Source organism: Platalea leucorodia (assembly GCF_965183815.1).
Source record: "Platalea leucorodia genome assembly, chromosome: 2".
Lineage (NCBI taxonomy): Eukaryota > Metazoa > Chordata > Aves > Pelecaniformes > Threskiornithidae > Platalea > Platalea leucorodia.
The window spans coordinates 124796614-124814042 of NC_138824.1; the positions used below are offsets into that span (position 1 = coordinate 124796614).

The 17429-nt window shown below is 47.6% G+C and overlaps 2 protein-coding genes across 2 annotated transcripts in view; one reads left to right on the forward strand and one right to left on the reverse strand.

The window, feature by feature from the left end:
• The window catches only part of CFAP44 (cilia and flagella associated protein 44), a gene marked incomplete at both ends in the record, with an annotated part of 51571 nt that extends 51175 nt beyond the window's left edge, over positions 1-396 (reverse strand). The window contains one exon of the mRNA XM_082336648.1: positions 366-396. Within this exon, the coding sequence (XP_082192774.1) occupies positions 366-396 (31 nt within the window). The remainder of the gene's footprint in view (positions 1-365) is intronic.
• ILDR1 (immunoglobulin like domain containing receptor 1) lies at positions 395-15738 on the forward strand (the record flags this gene model as incomplete). Its single annotated transcript, XM_082303829.1, has 8 exons — positions 395-449; positions 3901-4071; positions 6269-6418; positions 7016-7135; positions 7289-7435; positions 11924-12055; positions 13845-14644; positions 15697-15738. The coding sequence occupies 8 exons, from the start codon at positions 395-397 to the stop codon at positions 15736-15738; spliced, it is 1617 nt and encodes a 538-aa protein (XP_082159955.1).
• Positions 15739-17429: the final 1691 nt, after the last annotated feature.

The window sequence follows — 17429 nt, forward strand, 5'->3', positions numbered from 1 at the left end:
CTTTTCAAATGAAATTTGAAATTCCCGAAACTTTCTGCCGTTTCCTCCGGTGTTTCCCAGCTGCCCGGCCGCCCTTTCGGCCCCTCGCCGCTCCCGGCCGCCGGTCAGTCACGGCGCGTTTCCCCAGCCGGCAGAGCCGGGGCCACGCACCTGTGTCCCTATCTTCACCTACACCTGTCTGCACATTTTTAATATATAAATATATGGTTTTAAGCCGTTTCCGAAGCTGGCGGCTGGGGGGGGCACCTGCCGCCGGGCGAGGGGCGGCGGAGGGAGGGGACTGCCGCCGGCGGCAGCGCCCGGCCCCGGGACAGGTGCCACGGAAGGGGAGGGCCCCTGGGCGCGGCGGGGTGGCCCGGCGCGACGGCCGCGGGCGGGCGGAGGAGGCAGCGCCATGGCCCTGCGCGGCCGCTGCCGGCGGGCGCTGCTGCTGGCCTGGCTGCCGGCCGGTGAGTGGGGCGGCGCCGGGGGGTCCCGGCCCCCCGCCCGGGGCCTCTCCCCGCCCCGGGACAGCGCTGGGGCACGGCGGGCCGGGGCCTGGCAGGCGCCTTCGGCTTTGGCCCGGGGTTAACGCGGCGCGGGGGGCGGGGAGCGGCGGCCCCGCGGCGAGGGGAAGGGGTGGCCTGGCCCGGGCGAGCGTTGTTCCCCCCTCGGTGACCCTCCCCGCCGGGCGGAGAGGAGTTTGGTCCCCCCAGAGGTGCGGCCAGCTCCTCGCCTAGGAGGAAGTGGCCGCCTGCTTCCCGGCAGCCTCCGGTGTCGCTCCGGTGCGGCCGGCTTGGTTTGGACCCCAGCACAGGGTGCAGCCACGGAGGGGTTCTCCTTTGGCTTGTCACAAGCGCCCACCCCAGCCCTTGCTGCGAGCTCAGCAGCCCCAGCCTCTTTGGGGCTCTGGTGTGGCTGCGGTGCTTCCCTACCTGCCAGATACGCGCTGGTGTGGAGAGCGGGAGCTCGTCTCCGTGTCCGCAGGCGGCCTTCAGCAAGCAGAGTCCCTTCTGCCAAGCTTTGCAGGTTGCCCGACAGCTTCTGATCTCCTGCAGGAAATAAAAGGATCATTTTGCTTCTTGGATGCCTGGGTCTTTGCTGATGGTTTAGCTTTAAATACCAAAGTTCAGTTTTTCGCAGAAAACCAGTAAAAGAGGCAAAAGAATCTAGAGGTATGCTTATTGATTGTCTTGCTTGACAGCTATGTTCCTGCGTGATGTTCTAGCTAAAACTTGGCTTCGCTGGCTCTGAAGGTTAGCGTCATCAGTGCGAAGCCATAGGCCTGAGGTAGCGGTAACTTAATAGGCTGCTAGTGTCCAGATTTGTTCCTTCCAACCGGGATAAGAAGGATAGCAGCATGCAGTGGAGTAATGCAGTCCAAGTTTAGGAACCGGCCTTAATTTCACAACTTTTCAGTTTTTTGGAGGTGGTTGCTATGAAACATCAGACGTGCAGAGACATCCGACTGTCCTCTGGTGGGAACAGTAGGTTTTTAACCTCTTTTAAAAAAATAAGGAACTTATCTTTCAACTCTTGACTTTTGCAGAACAGAGGTAATGAGAAAGGACGCCTTTCCTAAAGAGCTTTGGTTTCTGTAAGTGGAAAGCACGTAGTGATTTTGAGTATTCTTGCCTGAGAGATGCTGCTCTAGGAAACCCATGGAAAATCTGTTCTGTTTCCATGAGCCTCAACAGATCAGAATTCATACGGGAATTCATCTGATCGCCAATGAGATCAAGGTTTTGCCAGTCTTGAGAGTTTGGATTTTGGATTGGGTTCATGTGATTTCCTGCAGTAAGATCCTGTGGGTCAGCTATTTCACAATGAAAGCTGAAACAAAATCTATTGAACTACAATGTAGTTAGATAAGAGCCACTGTAACTATCTGTCACCAGTCTTGACTTAGAATCATACAATCATTGAACGCTCTGGGATGGAAGGGACCTTTGAAGGCCATCTGGTCCATCCCCCCTGCAATGGGCAGGGACATCTACAACCAGATCAGGTTGCTCAGAGCCCCATCCAGCCTGGCCTTGGATGTTTCCAAGGATGGGGCATCTACCCCCTCTCTGGGCAACCCCTTCCAGTGTTTCACCACCCTCATTGTAAAAAATTTCTTCCTTATATCAAGTCTGAATCTACCCTCTTTTAGTTTAAAACCATTGCCCCTTGTCCTATAGCTGTTGGCCCTGCTAAAAAGTCTGTCCCCATCTTTCTTATAAGCCCCCTTTAAGTACTGAAAGGCCGCAATAAGGTCTCCCCGCAGCCTCCTCTTCTCCAGGCTGAACAACCCCAGCTCTTTCAGCCTTTCCTCATAGCAGAGGTGCTCCATCCCTCTGATCATTTTTGTGGCCCTCCTCTGGACCCTCTCCATCAGGTCCATGTCCTTCTTGTACTGAGGACTTTGCCTTGCATACAGTATTGTAAAAATTAGAGATCCTTGGTTTTGCTAGCAGTTTGCACAGCTGCTGGTATTTCTACCTTTAAGTGCATGTGTGTATATTTTATTTTTCAGAAAAGCCTTGGAGACAGAGTATACCCTGGTCCTCTGCGTTTGTGTGTCATTTGTAAGGCAAATGAGTTCGCTCTGCTTGTGCTTTGAGTTGGCTGACCAGGAGTCTGTCTCAAGCCAGCAACTGAGCAAGTACTGCATTGACAATATCCTACTGCAGAAGTACTTGTTGAGGCAGCGTTGCACCTCTGCGGCATGTTTTCCACCTGGTGGAAACTGGGTGAGCTCCTATTTGCCTGGAACATACTGTGGAGGTGCAGCCTAAGAGGACGCTGAAAGAATGATGCTTGCAGCTGTGATCCAGATGTTACTACATAGTCCCTTGTTCCCTTGCTCTCATCCTGAAAACATGGAGTAGAGGGAAAGTCTTTGAATATGCGATAAAAATCGAGTGCTGGTTGACGGTGACCCTTTCAGTTGGTACCTTCCAAGCCTCCCCCTTTCCTTCCCTCCTTTCTTGCTGTTGTGCTCCCCAGTTAAGAAGCAACTAGCACAGCCCTGCAACCCCTGTTCTCCGCGGTATATCCAGACAGGGCATCCCACGCTCGTTCTGCACTGTTTGTATTGCCTTATCGAAGGCAACTGGTGATAACTTCGCTATTGTTAATGACAAGCACAACTTACTGTATTATCAAAGTTTAAATAAGATAGAGATGTCTCTGGAGTGTGGCTAAAATAAAGCATAGCTTATGAGAAACTTTGTAAAACTTTCCTCAGTGGGTGCAGCTGCTTGGATAGAAAATTCTGTGGAGATTGTTACGGATGAGTTCTAAACATAGATAAAAATAGCTTCATTAAAAAGGAAAAAAAGGGTAGTTGATGTGTACTGTTCTGAAGTGGCGATAAACAGATTAAGTTTAACTATGATGCTACAGCCCAAAAGTTGTATTGTCTTAATCCTGGTCACCACTAGATAACATTCTGATGACTGTCTTAGTGAGACCTTGGTAAAATTCATTTGGTCTTTATATGAATGGATGGCACTGCAGGACTTTTCTGGTTAGGATGACAAGCCAAGGCAATCCCATCCCGTGTGCTTCTGGGCCCAACGAATCATATCCCTCAGCTTGGAGGGACAGTTTTCCCCGTGCAGAAGGAGAGCACTGAGCGATGTGCTATGTAATGGCTACTAATAGGTGCTTTGGAGAAAATAATTCAGTCCAGAAGGCAGGCCAATGAATGCAGCTGGCTGAAGCTGCCTTCTGCCAGGGAAAGATGGGACTCACGTTCTAACCAGGGTTTATAACTCTGGACAGCTTCACCAGAGGGGGTGGTGAGATCCATAGGTGCACGTCCTGGATGAGGCCGAGGGAGATGTCCTTCGGTTGTTGGTCTGGTGCAGAGCGAAAGTTGTGACGTGAGGTCTGTTCCTGCTGTCTGACTGCCTTCTGTGTTCTCCTTGGCAGGTTGCCTCTCCCTCCTGGTGACGGTGCAGGATGTTGAGCGTTACACCACCTTATTTGCCACTGTCATCCTCAAGTGTGACTACAGCACCTCAGCACAGCTGCAGGACGTGGTGGTGACCTGGCGCTTCAAATCCTTCTGCAAGGACCCCATCTTTGACTACTACTCAGTCTGTAAGTGTCAGGCTTGTCCTCCAAGGAATCCCTCTTCAAATGGAAAGGAAGGGGAAGGTAGACTTCCTGGGGAATACAGGGTTTTGACCTCTTCCTGCCCACAAACCAGGTCAGGTGGTGGCATTTCCCTGCGCTCTAAGAAAAAATACGTCATGTCGGTGATTTCCTTTGCAATGTCAAGGCTTTGTGATATGACATTGTAGAAATCCCAGCCAAAGCAGCTCATTTGTCCCCCTTGTCATCTACTCAGAAGGCAGAGAGGCTCAGCCATGCTTGACACATGTCAGTCTTGGCAGCCCCATCTTATGCTTCAGCATGTTTGAAAGCAAGGGCCCTGCAACAAGTGGACTTCATGATTCCATGGGGGACTCCATGGTTGGAGCTAGATACCTGTGACCAGGTGTTACTGATTTTATGAAGTAGAAGAAACGTGCATTTTGGAGGGCAGGAAGACTTCTAATAACATTTACTAGTGGTGGTAGCACTTCATGTGCAGACATTCTGGTGTGTGCAGCCTTAATTCAGGAGTGTTTAAGGTGGTTCTTAAGGTGGTATGCAAAATGCATCCTGGGGTGCATCAAACACAGTATGACCAGCTGGTCAAAAGAGGTGATGATCTCGCTGTATTTAGCATTGGTGCAGCCTCACCTTGAGTGCTGTGTTCTGTGCAGTTCTGGGCCCCACCATTTAAGAAGGATGTGAAGGTCCTTGAATGCATCCAGAGGAGGGCAACAAAGCTGGTGACAGGGCTGGAAGGAATGAGGAGGAGCGGCTGAGGACTTTAGGTTTGTCTGGTTTGGAGAAAAGGAGGCTGAGGGCAACCTCATTGCTCTCTGCAGCTTCCTGAGGAGGGGAAGGGGAGAGGGAGGTGCTGAGCTCTTCTCCCTGGAATCCAGCGATAGGACGTGTGGGAATGGTTCAAAGCTGCACCAGGGGAGGTTCGGACTGGACATTAGGAAGCATTTCTTTACTGTGAGGGTGGTTAAAGACTGGAACAGGCTTCCTAGAGAGACAGTCAATGCCCCATGCCCGTCAGTGTTTAAGAGGCATTTGGACAACGCCTTTAATAACATGCTTTAACTTGGTCAGCCCTGAAGTGATCAGGCAGTTGGACCATATGATCCTTGTAGGTCCCTTCCAACTGAACTCAACTATTCTGTTCTGTTCTCTATAAACCCTGCAGTATGTTTAAGCTGGCCAACCTTAGCTTAACTGCACACTTAAGACAGAGCTCAGAGTGGGGAGCCTGGATTTGTTTGGTGTCTTTGTGCCCAAACTCTCCTTTATGCAGTCTGGATGGGCTGGGTAGGCATGTCACCACGTGCTCTACAGCCTAGTCCACAAGCAGGTGGGTCCCTGGCTCTGCTGATCCCAGCATAACGTGAGTGCTTTGAGCCCAGGCTCAAGGCAATAGCCCCCAACAGGGACAGAAAGCATGAAGGTCATGGTGTTTGCTTGGTTGGATCTGCTTTTCATGATCTGTTGTAGATACAGCAATGGAGGAGCCTTTGACAAGCTTTATCCTCTCCTTTCTTCATTGCAAGCCCTTTACAGACAATGCTGACTGTCTGTATCAGTTGTCTCCCCAAATCTCAGCTCCCAAACACCTGGAAAACAGTTTATATTGTGAGTCTGTCATAAGAGTATTGGACAGAAATTGCCTCTAGCCCTCCATTAATTCTGTTGGGTCTCCCTACATGTAATCCTTAGCTGGAACCAGATGATGGATTCTCTTCTGTCTTTATGAGCTCCACAACATCTAATGGGATACAGGAGGGAAAGGGAGACAATCCCTACAGCGGTTCATGTATGTCTGGAGAGTTTGTTTGGTAAATAAACACACTTTTGTTTTAGTTCCAGTACTCCTGGGAGTTTTATGGCTTTTTTTCCTTGCAGTTTGTCTTCATACTGGGAGCTGTACTCCAGCCTACCACCACTTTCTACTGTTGTTCTTTCACTGTGAGTACAGGAGGCATCTCCTCTGCAGCTCCTGCGCTCTCAAAATCTCTGCCATTCCTGTGGCTCTACCTCTGTTTGCTTTGGAGTACTCCAAAGCAACTTGTCCTTGCTGGTTCTTTATATTACTAAACCAAAGCAAATGTGCACATGCATTCCAGAGTTTCTCTGCTGCTCACAAGAGGATAGAAACTGGTCCTTTGAAATAACTTTTGGCATCTTATTTGCTGTGTGTTTGTAGCATACCAGGCTGGTTTAGCCCTTGGCCAGGACCCATCTGACGACTGCAATGACAGCCAGCGAAAGGTGCGCATTGTCATCCAGAAATATGGGCAGAAGGAGCCTGTGCTGGGTATCGACTACCAGCAACGAAAGATCACCATTCAGAACCGTAAGTGACTTGACCTCCCAGGCAGGGAGTGAACTCAGTAACTATCCGGTATCTGGGCCTGCCAAGTGAAGGGAAGCATAAACGTGGCTAATTGCATCTGCAGCTTACATATTCTGAGAGGTGGCAATGAAATAAGAGTTGTGAAGGGCCCTGTCCCCAGCTGGCCTGAGGGTGTTGGAGGCACTACAAGCTAAGGCTGAGCTGAGGATGCCTGAGCATTTTGCTGAAGAGTGCAAAAGTAAGCCAAGGAGCCCAGAGGCTAGAAAACAGTTCTTTCTTCTAAAAAGTACTGCATAGTTGTCCAGGTGCATTATATGCTCCCTGCTGTCCCTGGAGCAATAGCTGCAGCTAGTCCCGCTTCTAAGTAGCGTTGCCTTCCAGCAACACAAAGAAAAAAGGGTCTGGCAGTTGATGCTGCTTACAGGAGTTCTCAATGGACTCAAATGGGCTTGTTTGAAGGTGATGACTACGCTTGGGAAGAGGGGAGATGCAGTACTATATGTCACCTGCAGGGAGAGGGCCCTCTTAGAGTGGGGCCTGAAAGTAATGTCTGTCAGTCCCAAATAGCCCGCTGACCTCTCGGACTCTCTCCCACAGGGGCAGACCTTGTCATCAGTGAGGTCATGTGGTGGGACCATGGCGTGTACTACTGCACTGTGGAAGCACCAGGAGATACCTCAGGTGATGCGGACAAAGAAGTTAAGCTGATTGTTCTCCGTAAGTGCCTGTAGTTTGTTGCCTGGGTGGCAGATATCTCCTCCTGTTCTCTTCCTCCCCACCCCAAGATGTCTCCAGCAGTGGAGAGGTGCTCAGTAACTTACTATGCCCAGGTACATCAGGATGCTCTTTCTCGCTCCGTTTTTCCCATAGACTGGCTCACAGTACTCCTCATCATTCTCGGTGGCCTCCTCCTCCTTCTGCTGATTGGAATATGCTGGTGCCAGTGCTGTCCCCAGTATTGCTGCTGCCACATCCCATGTGTCTGCTGCCCAACCCGGTGCTGCTGTAATGAGGAAGGTGAGGTTCAAGCAAACGTGCATCCATTCATGGCTTCTGTCAAGACAAAAGCTTGACTGGGAGCTTGCTGAGCTCCACTTTCTCCCTCCAGTTCAGTGCCCATATAGACAGAAACATTTCTTTGGCCAATGTGACCTCTGTGACCAGCTTATTTGAGCTTAGAGGAGAGGAGCTAGGATACACGGAGCCCATCTTGCTCCTCTGGGTCCTACTTTCAGAAGTTCATCCTCACTCACACCTTGCTACCAACTTCTCTCATGTCATCCAGGGCACGATCAGCTCCCTTGTGTCAGTAGCTCAGGACTTTTCTTCCCTGTCTCGTAGTTCATATGCCTGCGCACGTGAGGAAGGCAAGCAAATGCCTTCATACTACTCTCCAAACTGGGCTGACCTTCAAGTGTGTTGCTCTGAGAGGTAATTAGGTAAAAACTGGAATTTTCTATCTTCATGTTATTTTCAGAGCTCCTTCTTCCACAAGAAAAAGGTTTTGCTTGGTTTTCTTTGGGGAAGGAAGCGAGGAGAAAGAAAGGAGAAAGCTGGTCTGTCTTGGTGGTCAATCCTGCAAATCCATTCTGAGGTTTTGAGGGACAAGAAAAACTTTGTTGTGCATAGTTTTCAGCAGTAATAAAGATTCTGCAGCCAGACCCTATTCTCTTAATAAGGCCAGCGTTTGATTTTGGCTAGTAACGTCATATAACCTCTGTGTTCCTGTAACTGAAACTTAGTAGCGACACAATGTGGAATAGCCCCCCCGGCAGCTTACACAATCTGCCAGGAACAAAATGCAAGAAATACATTTATTTATCGCTGAAATCCCCAGATTCTTCCCCAGATGCTACAAGGAGAGGATTTATGAACAAGGAGCTGTGTTTCTGGTTTCCCTTTACCTGCAAAAGAACTATTTGGTATAACTTGGGTGTTAGCAAACTGTGAGAGCTTTAGAATCAACTTTTTTGCAAAAAAGTTGTTGAGTACCTCAGCCTTCTCCTCATCCATTGTTACTTGTTTGCCAGTCTTGCTCATCATAGATGTAAGCTTAATTTGCTTAGCCCTTGCAAAGAGTGAACAGAGCATCCCTCTCATTTGCTAAAAGCAAAACAAAACAAAACACTTTCTGGGGCCTTTACAAGCTGTCAAGTAAAATGCGTGGTGTTGAGGGGGCTATGGAAATTTGGCAGAAAAATTAGTTTCCATGAAGGGGGAGAGAGAGGTGATAGAGATGAAAGACTCACACCTCCAGGCTTCCTAGTTCTCATCAAAAAAGGGATTCAGAATATGTGTGAGTTCTTTTTTTGGTTTTCTGTGCTGTAGGAGATGATGGCACACTCCAGACTGCTGCTGTTGTCTTTCCTGCCTCCTGTTGAGGATAGATAGGAGGGATTCTTGCGGGGTTCCCAAAACCTCTCCCTGCTCACGAGGGAAGGTACAGATGAGTCCAGCCTCCTTGACTGGCTGCTGGATTCTGCGGCTTTAATTTCCATCTCAGCTGCCCGCCCTCTTTATCCACTCGGCAAGGGACCCTCGTGCCTGCTCCCCTCCTCTAGCGCACCTTCTCTTCACTTCATCCTGCCTCTGACTTACATTTTTGGACTCCAAGAAATGGACTGGAGGCCTTAAAAACCAGAAGAAGATGGATACAGGGGGCATCTTAAAAAACAGTTCTAAGGAATAACACTTCCACACAGCTGAAGAGAAGTCAGAAATCCTCAACTAAGTCTTAGCAGTGAACAGTGTGAGCCGAGTACGGATGATTTCTTCCCAATTATTGGCCACTAGAGGGTAGCCTAGATCTGCTGAACAGTCATAGATGCCATTGAGGCAAGGTAATTCTGGGTGATTTAAGTCAGGTCATTAACTAACATGATTTTGAACCTAGTAATAAAAGAAGTGCATTGTTTGAGTAATTCAGAATTGGCGTACAGAAATATTAAACATACCCCAGGAGCAAGCCAATTACATTCCCCATGGAAAGCTTTGAGAAAAGCCGATCAAGGTAAATATACGTATGACCTCCTTCTGTTCTTATTCGTTCCTTTTCTACTGTGGACTTCTTCCACTAATGAATCGGTGCAAAATAGGATATCCTTGCACCTGGGTCTGACTAGGTTGGAATTTTTTTTTTTATAATTGGATAATTGGCCTAGCAGCTGTAAAGTCTGTCAAAGGTGAAGAACAACCTTTCTCAGCAGGGAGTAAGGGGAGGGAACAACACGACATTCTGCCAAAGTTTTATAGCAGGTATGAGTTTTGGAATTAGGGTGAAACTGACCGTCAGATAAATATGTTCACTTTAAAAAGAGATCTGTAACTTTACTTCCATTTTGCAGATGGGGAACCAGAGTACGTATCCGGTTCAAACTGGAAGGCAAAGTATCTGGGGAAGGAAGAGAGGATGAAGGTAGTGAAGGAAGTCCAAGGGTAATTCTGCATTTCTTCAGCTGTAGGGAGAGATCAGAGAGTTACAGGGACGGGATGACTTTGGTCCTAGTGACTGCCTTCATAGCCTAAGGAGGGGAACCACGAGTAGGTATGCCCACAGCTGCTGGGCCTCTCGCTCCTCAGGCAAAGACTGTGGTCAAAACCCAGGGACGTGCACTCAGCAGGTTCTAGGACATTCTCAAGATGATAACTGGAGGAACAGGAGAGGAAGAGATAAGGCCTTTCCCTTCTTTTTATCCTTTTTCATTTTCCTCTTTCTCTCTTCCTCTAAGTTTGAAACCTAAACTGGAGGAAAGTCCCTTGGGAAAAAAAAAGCACGAAGCAAGTTTGACATAAAATGCTTGAAAGCTGCTACCTCAGGTCACACAGCTTTGAAGAAAAATCAGAATATTAGGATTAAAACCCTGAAGTTTCCAGCTTTGTCGTTCACTCTGGTTGGAGCCAGGCTGGGGAGAGGGAGGGAGTTTGGAGTGGAGAACAAAGTGGAGCTGCGTGAACTGTGGGGAAAGGGAAGGATGTGCTGAGAGGCATGGTCAGTCCCTGTTTTGCTGCAAGCAGTGCTCTGTATAAATTCAGTGAAACAGCTAAAGGAGGACATGTTTAATAACTGGAGTGCTACCTGAAATGGAGAGCTCAGTCCCAAAGAGTGTGCAGTCTAAATGCTGCCTGCTGCAGATGAACCCAGGGGACAGAATTAATTGGAGCTTAGCTGTAGCCTGGTTTCTTAAAGAACCAAGGCTTATGCAGTCAACCTGTCTGTCTGTCCCCTATCTCTTTCCCTCTAATAGCTTTTAATTTCATCAGCCAACTTCAGCCAAATTTATCAGAGGGGTAAAAGTCTCAAAGGCAATTACGTTCCTATCCGTCTCCTGAACTGTATAGCCAGGAATGTTCTGTTCCTGCCTGACCAGAGAAGAGGCTGCAGTAAAAGCCTGCCACTTCTGAAACTCCAGAGAAGCCATGTAAAAGAAATTTTGCAAAGACCCTGTTGCAGAAAAGCTTCACCCAGTAATGACAGACAAATCATGCAGAGTCAGGCTTTGTAAGGTCTGGAGCTTGCAGAATTTACTTGCTCGTAAACTTAAGTTTTGATTGTCTGTGGTAGAAGGAATGCGTTTCTGTAAGATGTTTTTAGGTATTCCCAGAAAAGAAGCAGCAACGAGCACTGGTTTTGAAGACAGGGATGGTGATGTTGTCTGTTGTAGAGGAGGTGAGATGGAAGCACTGAAAAAAGTGAATTGGAATTGGAGCCTGACCCCACGAGTAGGGGTCTGGAGTTAGCAGTGGTGGAAAACCAGTGAGGGAAAGAAATTTCCACTGAGTTTCCTCTTTTGGCACACTGGACATTGCTGTTGAGAACAGGAAATTTAGTTTGTTCACCAGTTTGCCCACACCGTCCTGAGGGATTTCATTTTAGCAGTCATGCTGAGGTAAATTACAGAGAGAGACAACAAGAGTCGTTGAAAGACTAGAAAGGGAGAAGCTGGACAGTGCATCCCTGAGTGCCCTATTTGTGGAACAGAGAGGAAATGATGGAGTATGGTGTGGAAAATATGATCTGGACAGAGCCTACAGGAAGGTGGCAAAAAAAGGTCTCATTTAGCTAAACCAAAGCCAAAAGGGGAAAGGACCAGTGATGAGCTGAAAGAGTTTTAAGAGAGAGAAAACAGCGTGGCACGCCTTGCTGTATGAAACATTATTTCCCACCTTTCCGCAACTGTACTCGTAATGACAGGGCAGGTAGAAGTCTTGCATTTGGTTATGTGCTGTGTACTTAATCATTTGTTCCCAGTTGCTGGAACTGGACGCCGAATGTCAGGCAGTAACCCTTTTCTTCTGTTTTAGGTATCTTTTTGAAGCTGTACAACTTCGCAGTGGAATTTCCTGTGCTCTGTTTTACCTCTGTCATAGGGTGGAGAGAGCTTTTCATTCTGTGAATTTCCTGTATCTGATCCCATCCAAAGGTTACAGTCTATCAAGCAAAATGGTATGTGGTCTGCAAGCTGTGCTCTCCGGATAGCTACTGTAAGCTTTCTTCTTCTTTTACAGCACTGGAACGGCATCGGTTCATGAAGCAGGCTCAGGCACTTGCACCTTGGATGTCACCCAACATGTTCTACAGAGGTGGCGACAGGAACTCGCAACTTTCCTCTTACCAGCTGAACCCTCTACTGCAACAAGGTGAGACCATGGGCATCATTTCAGAGGGAAATCAGGATGAGAAACAGGTAATTTCTCAGGGAGGTTCAGCAGTGAGGCTTTAGCCTCTCTACTACAAAAGAGAGAAAGATGTTCCTAGCGTGACTGCGTGTCCTAGCGTGTAGCTCTGCTACATCTGCAGCGTACTATAGACTTGCCTGGGTGGATAAATACAGCCTATCCATCTTAAGTGTCTTGCTAGGCTCAGTGCTGGGTGAAGTAGTTTAATGCTAACTAAGATATATCTGTGCTACACCCCAGCGACTGCAGGGTAAATATACCCAGCTTATCTCGCTTCGTGTGGTAGAGGAGGGTAGTGTCTCTTTGTTCTGCTGTGCTGGTCACGGTCAACTCCTTATAGCCAAAATTGACATGACAACTGAGGTGCAATTTGTTTGAGTTCTTATCAAATGTCTAGTCTTCAAATGAGTAAGGGCAAACTACCTTCTGTGCAATAGATGTAGCCTGCATGCAGCAAAGAATGAAGGACTCTTTAATGAACCAGGAAGAATTTGCCAGTTGTTCTGCCCCCAAATCGCTTGTATTAGTGGTATTTATTTGTAACTTTAATGGAGGAGGGAAGATGGAGTCTCTGAAGTCCTAGAGAAATAAGTAATAAAGTAACTTATTGCCAGTAATACTATTTAAACGGCCAAGGAAAATAGGGAAATTCAACATAATGACTTCTCAAATAAATATAACAGATTTTTCATCTGAAATTAGCTTGTCATCACTATACAGCAGTCACACTCTGTGTCTGATGAGTCTTAACTCAGTTTGAAGAAAGAGCTTGCAAACATCTTAAATGCTAGATTCAAGATGTTTGAGTATATCCTTTTTTAGCCCACTAGTTAATTCTACAGTTACCTTTATCCTAGCCAGGGCACCAGTTTTCCTTAGGAAGATCTGGTGACTGAGCCACCATGATTTAAGACAGAATGCACTGAGTCTTCTCAAGGAAATCCATGTGCATGCTGGCAGAAAACGGGCAAGTAAGTTCCTCAGGCAGTTTCGTAGCCTGTGTTTTCACAGTCTTTGAATCTCCTGTGCTTAAGTTTCCCTTACGTTTGTTTCAGGTCATGTTTTTAGAGATGTTGGGTAGAAGGGCCCTCTAAAGACATCTAGTCCTACCTCTTGCTCAAAGCAGGACTGTCACCAGCCTCAGTCACATTAGCTGTGGCTTTGTCCAGCCGAGTCTTGGAAACCTGCAAGGATGGAGATTCCATGACTTCTCTGGGTAACTTTTCCAGAGCTGGACCAGTCTCCTAGTGAAGAAACTTCTCCATTTGCTACTTAGATCTATACATACATGTGTGTGTGTATGTGTGCATATATATACAAAATTTTTTTTTCTTTTGCAGTATTGGTTCATATTTCTTCCAGTTCAATGAGATATAAGAGGAAACACTATGAACTTTCTCAGATTTTTTTTAAAAATAAAATTTGGTATCAATGCTGTAGGAAAAAAATGTTCCTCTCTCTAAATACCTAAACTATATTCCCAGGTGTGCTGGATGACTTTGATTTCTTACCTTCTGTGCTGCCCAAAACACAGATCATGCTGCAAATTAGTAGTTACTGCTCTTTACACCTTGCCTTGTGTGGTCTGGATGTGCTGGTTGTGGTGCTTGAGACTCGCGCAGCTCTTGCAGTGAGGAGGAGCAGGAGAAGAGAGGCTCAGAGGGACTCAGCCAGGATCATTAGTGCAGAAGGGCCCTCTCCTTATTGTTTCCGCTTGACTTGCTGCATTCTCCTGTGCTTTTATCCTTAGATGTGTCTCTGCAGAACAGTCTTCCACTGGTGCAGCCACAAGCTCAGCTTTCCCCTAACAAGGGTGTTTTGGACTATCTGGAGTCTGAAATCCAAAACCTTAACATGTCACAGCTCCGGCCACCCTCCCACCAGCGGCAGGCTGTGCAGCCCAGCTTGCTGTCCTCCCTGGGGTCCGAGATCATGCCACCTCCTCTCGCTGATCACATCTCCTCCATCCACGGGAGCAGCAACTCCTCACGGCCACAGAGAGCTGCCCGCACCCCCAGACCCTGGGACTCTGCAGCAGAGGACAGGAGGGAAAACCGGAGGTGGCCCTTGCCTTCCAGTGGGGATTCTCATTCCAGCTACAGTCGGGAACCCTGGGACAGGCAGCGAGAGGACCATCGTCAGACGCAGAGGACAGGCGGCTACAATGGCAGGCCCCAGCACTCCAGACGGGATGTGTCACCCCCACGCCAGGCTGAGAGGGGCAGGAGCAGCAGCAGCAACTGCAGTTTCTATCCAGAGGAGGCCAAGGAGCGCTCCAGCCACAGCAGACAGGAGCCTGCAGGGAGGCGAGACTACCAGCACCACAGCAGGAGAAGCAATAACTCAGGTCAGCGGCGGCACAGCTACTCTCCCCCTTCTCGCCGGGGGTCATGGAGCTCCTCAGAAGAGCAGGTCCGTCTCCCAGCGACAAACCGCAGGCGGCGGCACCGGTCTCGGGAATGGCCAGAAGATAAACCCCCCAGTTATCGCTCATTAGAAGTCATCCCAGGTCAGGACAAGAAGCACAAAGGCAGCGCAGGGCCACGCTCGGTGAGTCAGCTGCCTTTCTGCTTTCCCATCTAAGGGAAGAGGTGGGTTTTGGGGAGTGAGAGTGAATGTTCGTTACCTTCTGCAGCCTGTTGTCTTTCAAACGGAGGGCAAGGAGCACTGGGTGCCCTGCGCAGCTTGGTTATGAAGAGGCTGCTGAGTTCCCTGCCTTCAGACATGTGTTGCATGGCTATAGCGTGTTCAGGGGCAAAGTGAGCAGTCAAATAACGTGGGTCCCCTATCACATCCCACACCGGGTGACGTGTTATATTCTCTCACTCCTGTCCCCACCTAGAGGCTCTGTGTATGTGTTGGTGTTAGAATAGCTGTTCTCCTGGGCAGAAAGCACTTCCAGAGTAGGCGGCAGTACTGAGTATCCCTCTGCAACCCTCTCTGGTGTTGGTTTACTTCTGATTTCTTTTAACATGTGTGTGACTCTCCTGTTGTTGATCTCCGACATTTAATTTTTATAGTATCTTGGTGATATTTTTAAGATGGTTCATATGGGAAAGCATCCAGGTAAGATGCCTAAAGCTACATGAAATAGGCTTTAATATCATGGGTGGCTGTAGCGGTGAGAAATGTGTGATCCTCCAGGCCAGGTAGAAGGGGATGGCTCGCTTGTTGGAACTCCTGAGAACTGCACGTGCATTATATGGGCAGCGAACAGCTATTGTTCACAGCTCATCCTGTCAGTTTACACTGGGACTAGATTTCAGGCAGCAACCTACGTGTGAAAAGCTTCATATCCAATTGCTAGTCTCCAAGTTAGACAGTGTATTCCCCCTTAAAAAAGGAAGGTTTTTTAAAATAAAAAAATGTTAAGTGTCCCTTATCACATACATGCAGAATTTTACCAGGTGGGAGTCTTCTCCAAGGGCTGTATTTTGCCCATGACCATTTTCCCTTCCAAGTTTTGGAAGGAATTGCAGTTCTAGTCCCAGCTGGGATACATGTATGTATGAATGGTTTTGTTATGGTGCCAGAGCACATAGGAAGACATACGATTTCCATTCATCCTTCCTTATTCCTGAATCTTTTATTTTCTCTTGCAGGACAGAGGAAGTTCCCACAGTGGAAGAAGCATAGTCATATAATGCCAGTACTGAAAGAACTAAGATTCCCACTGGATTCCTCTTAGCTTTTCTACTATGTCGGTTGGGATGGCTGCTTTTGATTGAACAGACAACCAGCAAAAACCCAGATGAAGCAGCTTCCTCTTAGACTTACAACTCTGAAGAATCTACGTCTAGTGCCCATGAAAGCAATACATAACCCGTTTTTATTCTTGCTGTGATTTGGAAACAGGTTTGCAATGGGCTGTGGTCAGTTGAAAACATTCTATTGGAAACAGCAGATTTTTTTCTGTAAATGGTATTTTCCCAGTCTTTAAAGAGAGAGATAGCAGTTGTCTTTGTTAGGTGCCCTGGCACCGTAAGGAGCCCAGTCCATAGAATGCAGGTCCTTTGCACACCAGTTACTGGAGAAGGGCTCCAATGATTACAGAGTTGTAAAGTCACAGAACAGTAGAATGATTTAGGTTGGAAGAGGCCTCTGGACGTCATCTGATCCAGTTCCCTGGGAGTTTGGTGTAGGGAGGCAGAGCATCTCCTTTCTAAAGCCCTCTGTTGTGCTTCACGATGTGTAACATGTGCTGCTCCTGCCTGGCTGCTCAGCATAGTTGGGGCAGTTGTTTTCTTTTGTCCCGGGTAAGCCTCTCTCCCAAACAGAAGGATCACGGTGTTGGAAGGATGTTTGACTGCCTTAATAAGGGCTCACTAGCACGTCTGCAAATTGCTAGCTTATCTGCCCTATACTGACTGAATCAACCTACCCTACTTTAGGCTTAGACCTTAGTGCCTTAAAAAATACTTGTTGTAGCCTTTAACCCAGACTTGAATTTATTTGTAAACTTAAAGGGCTAAATTTACCAAGGTTTGGCCATCCCTACAGAGACTGAGCAAGGTACGACTACTGTCCCTCACACCATGGACCAGAATTTCTTTCAAATCTAGGAAGCATGACTTTGGTGAATGTATCTTTCCTAAGCCATGTACTCTTTTCCATGCATTTTATATTCTCTCTTTTCTCTCTGTGCCATGGGGTGGGATAAAGGACTCTGAAGAAGTCTTACAGTCACCATTTTTACTATTGTCCTTGATCTTTACCCTGACATTTTTACCAACTCTGCATATGTGGTGCATCTGATCTATAGCTAGATTGCAGGGTTTTCTCATCTCTTACCTTGCAACTAGAACACAGAATTTCTGTACGCTCTGAGACCAGTTGTGAAGGAGAACAACTTGCCATTTCACCTTGATGTGATACAGCCACTGTTTTCATTTAAAATGTGCTGGAAAAAGAGACGTTCTCTGGATGCTGGCTGCTTCCACAGGAAACTGGCTTGCCAAAGGCACTTCTTGGATTCGATAGACTCAACTGTCAGCAAGGAGCTCTTGGAGCATCTTGTGAATTATGTTGTAACCCAGAGGCACTAGAGATTGGCCAGTATCAATGACCGTATTGCCTAGCTTATTTCCCAACCAGTGCCACATGGGACACTTGCTACTATTTGTTCTTTAATGTCCCCATTACTGATGTGCTTATGCTTTCCCTTGGAAGACTGACCTGGAGAGGCTTTCACTTTGCCCACCTCCTTTTTTTTCTTTTCTTTGGGCAATGATTGGAAACATCACATTTGGAGGAAATAATCCTAGCTGGCTATCCAATGCAGTTGCTGGTCAACCAAAGGCTAATACAGAGAGTGGTAATTTTCCTACAGTTTCTT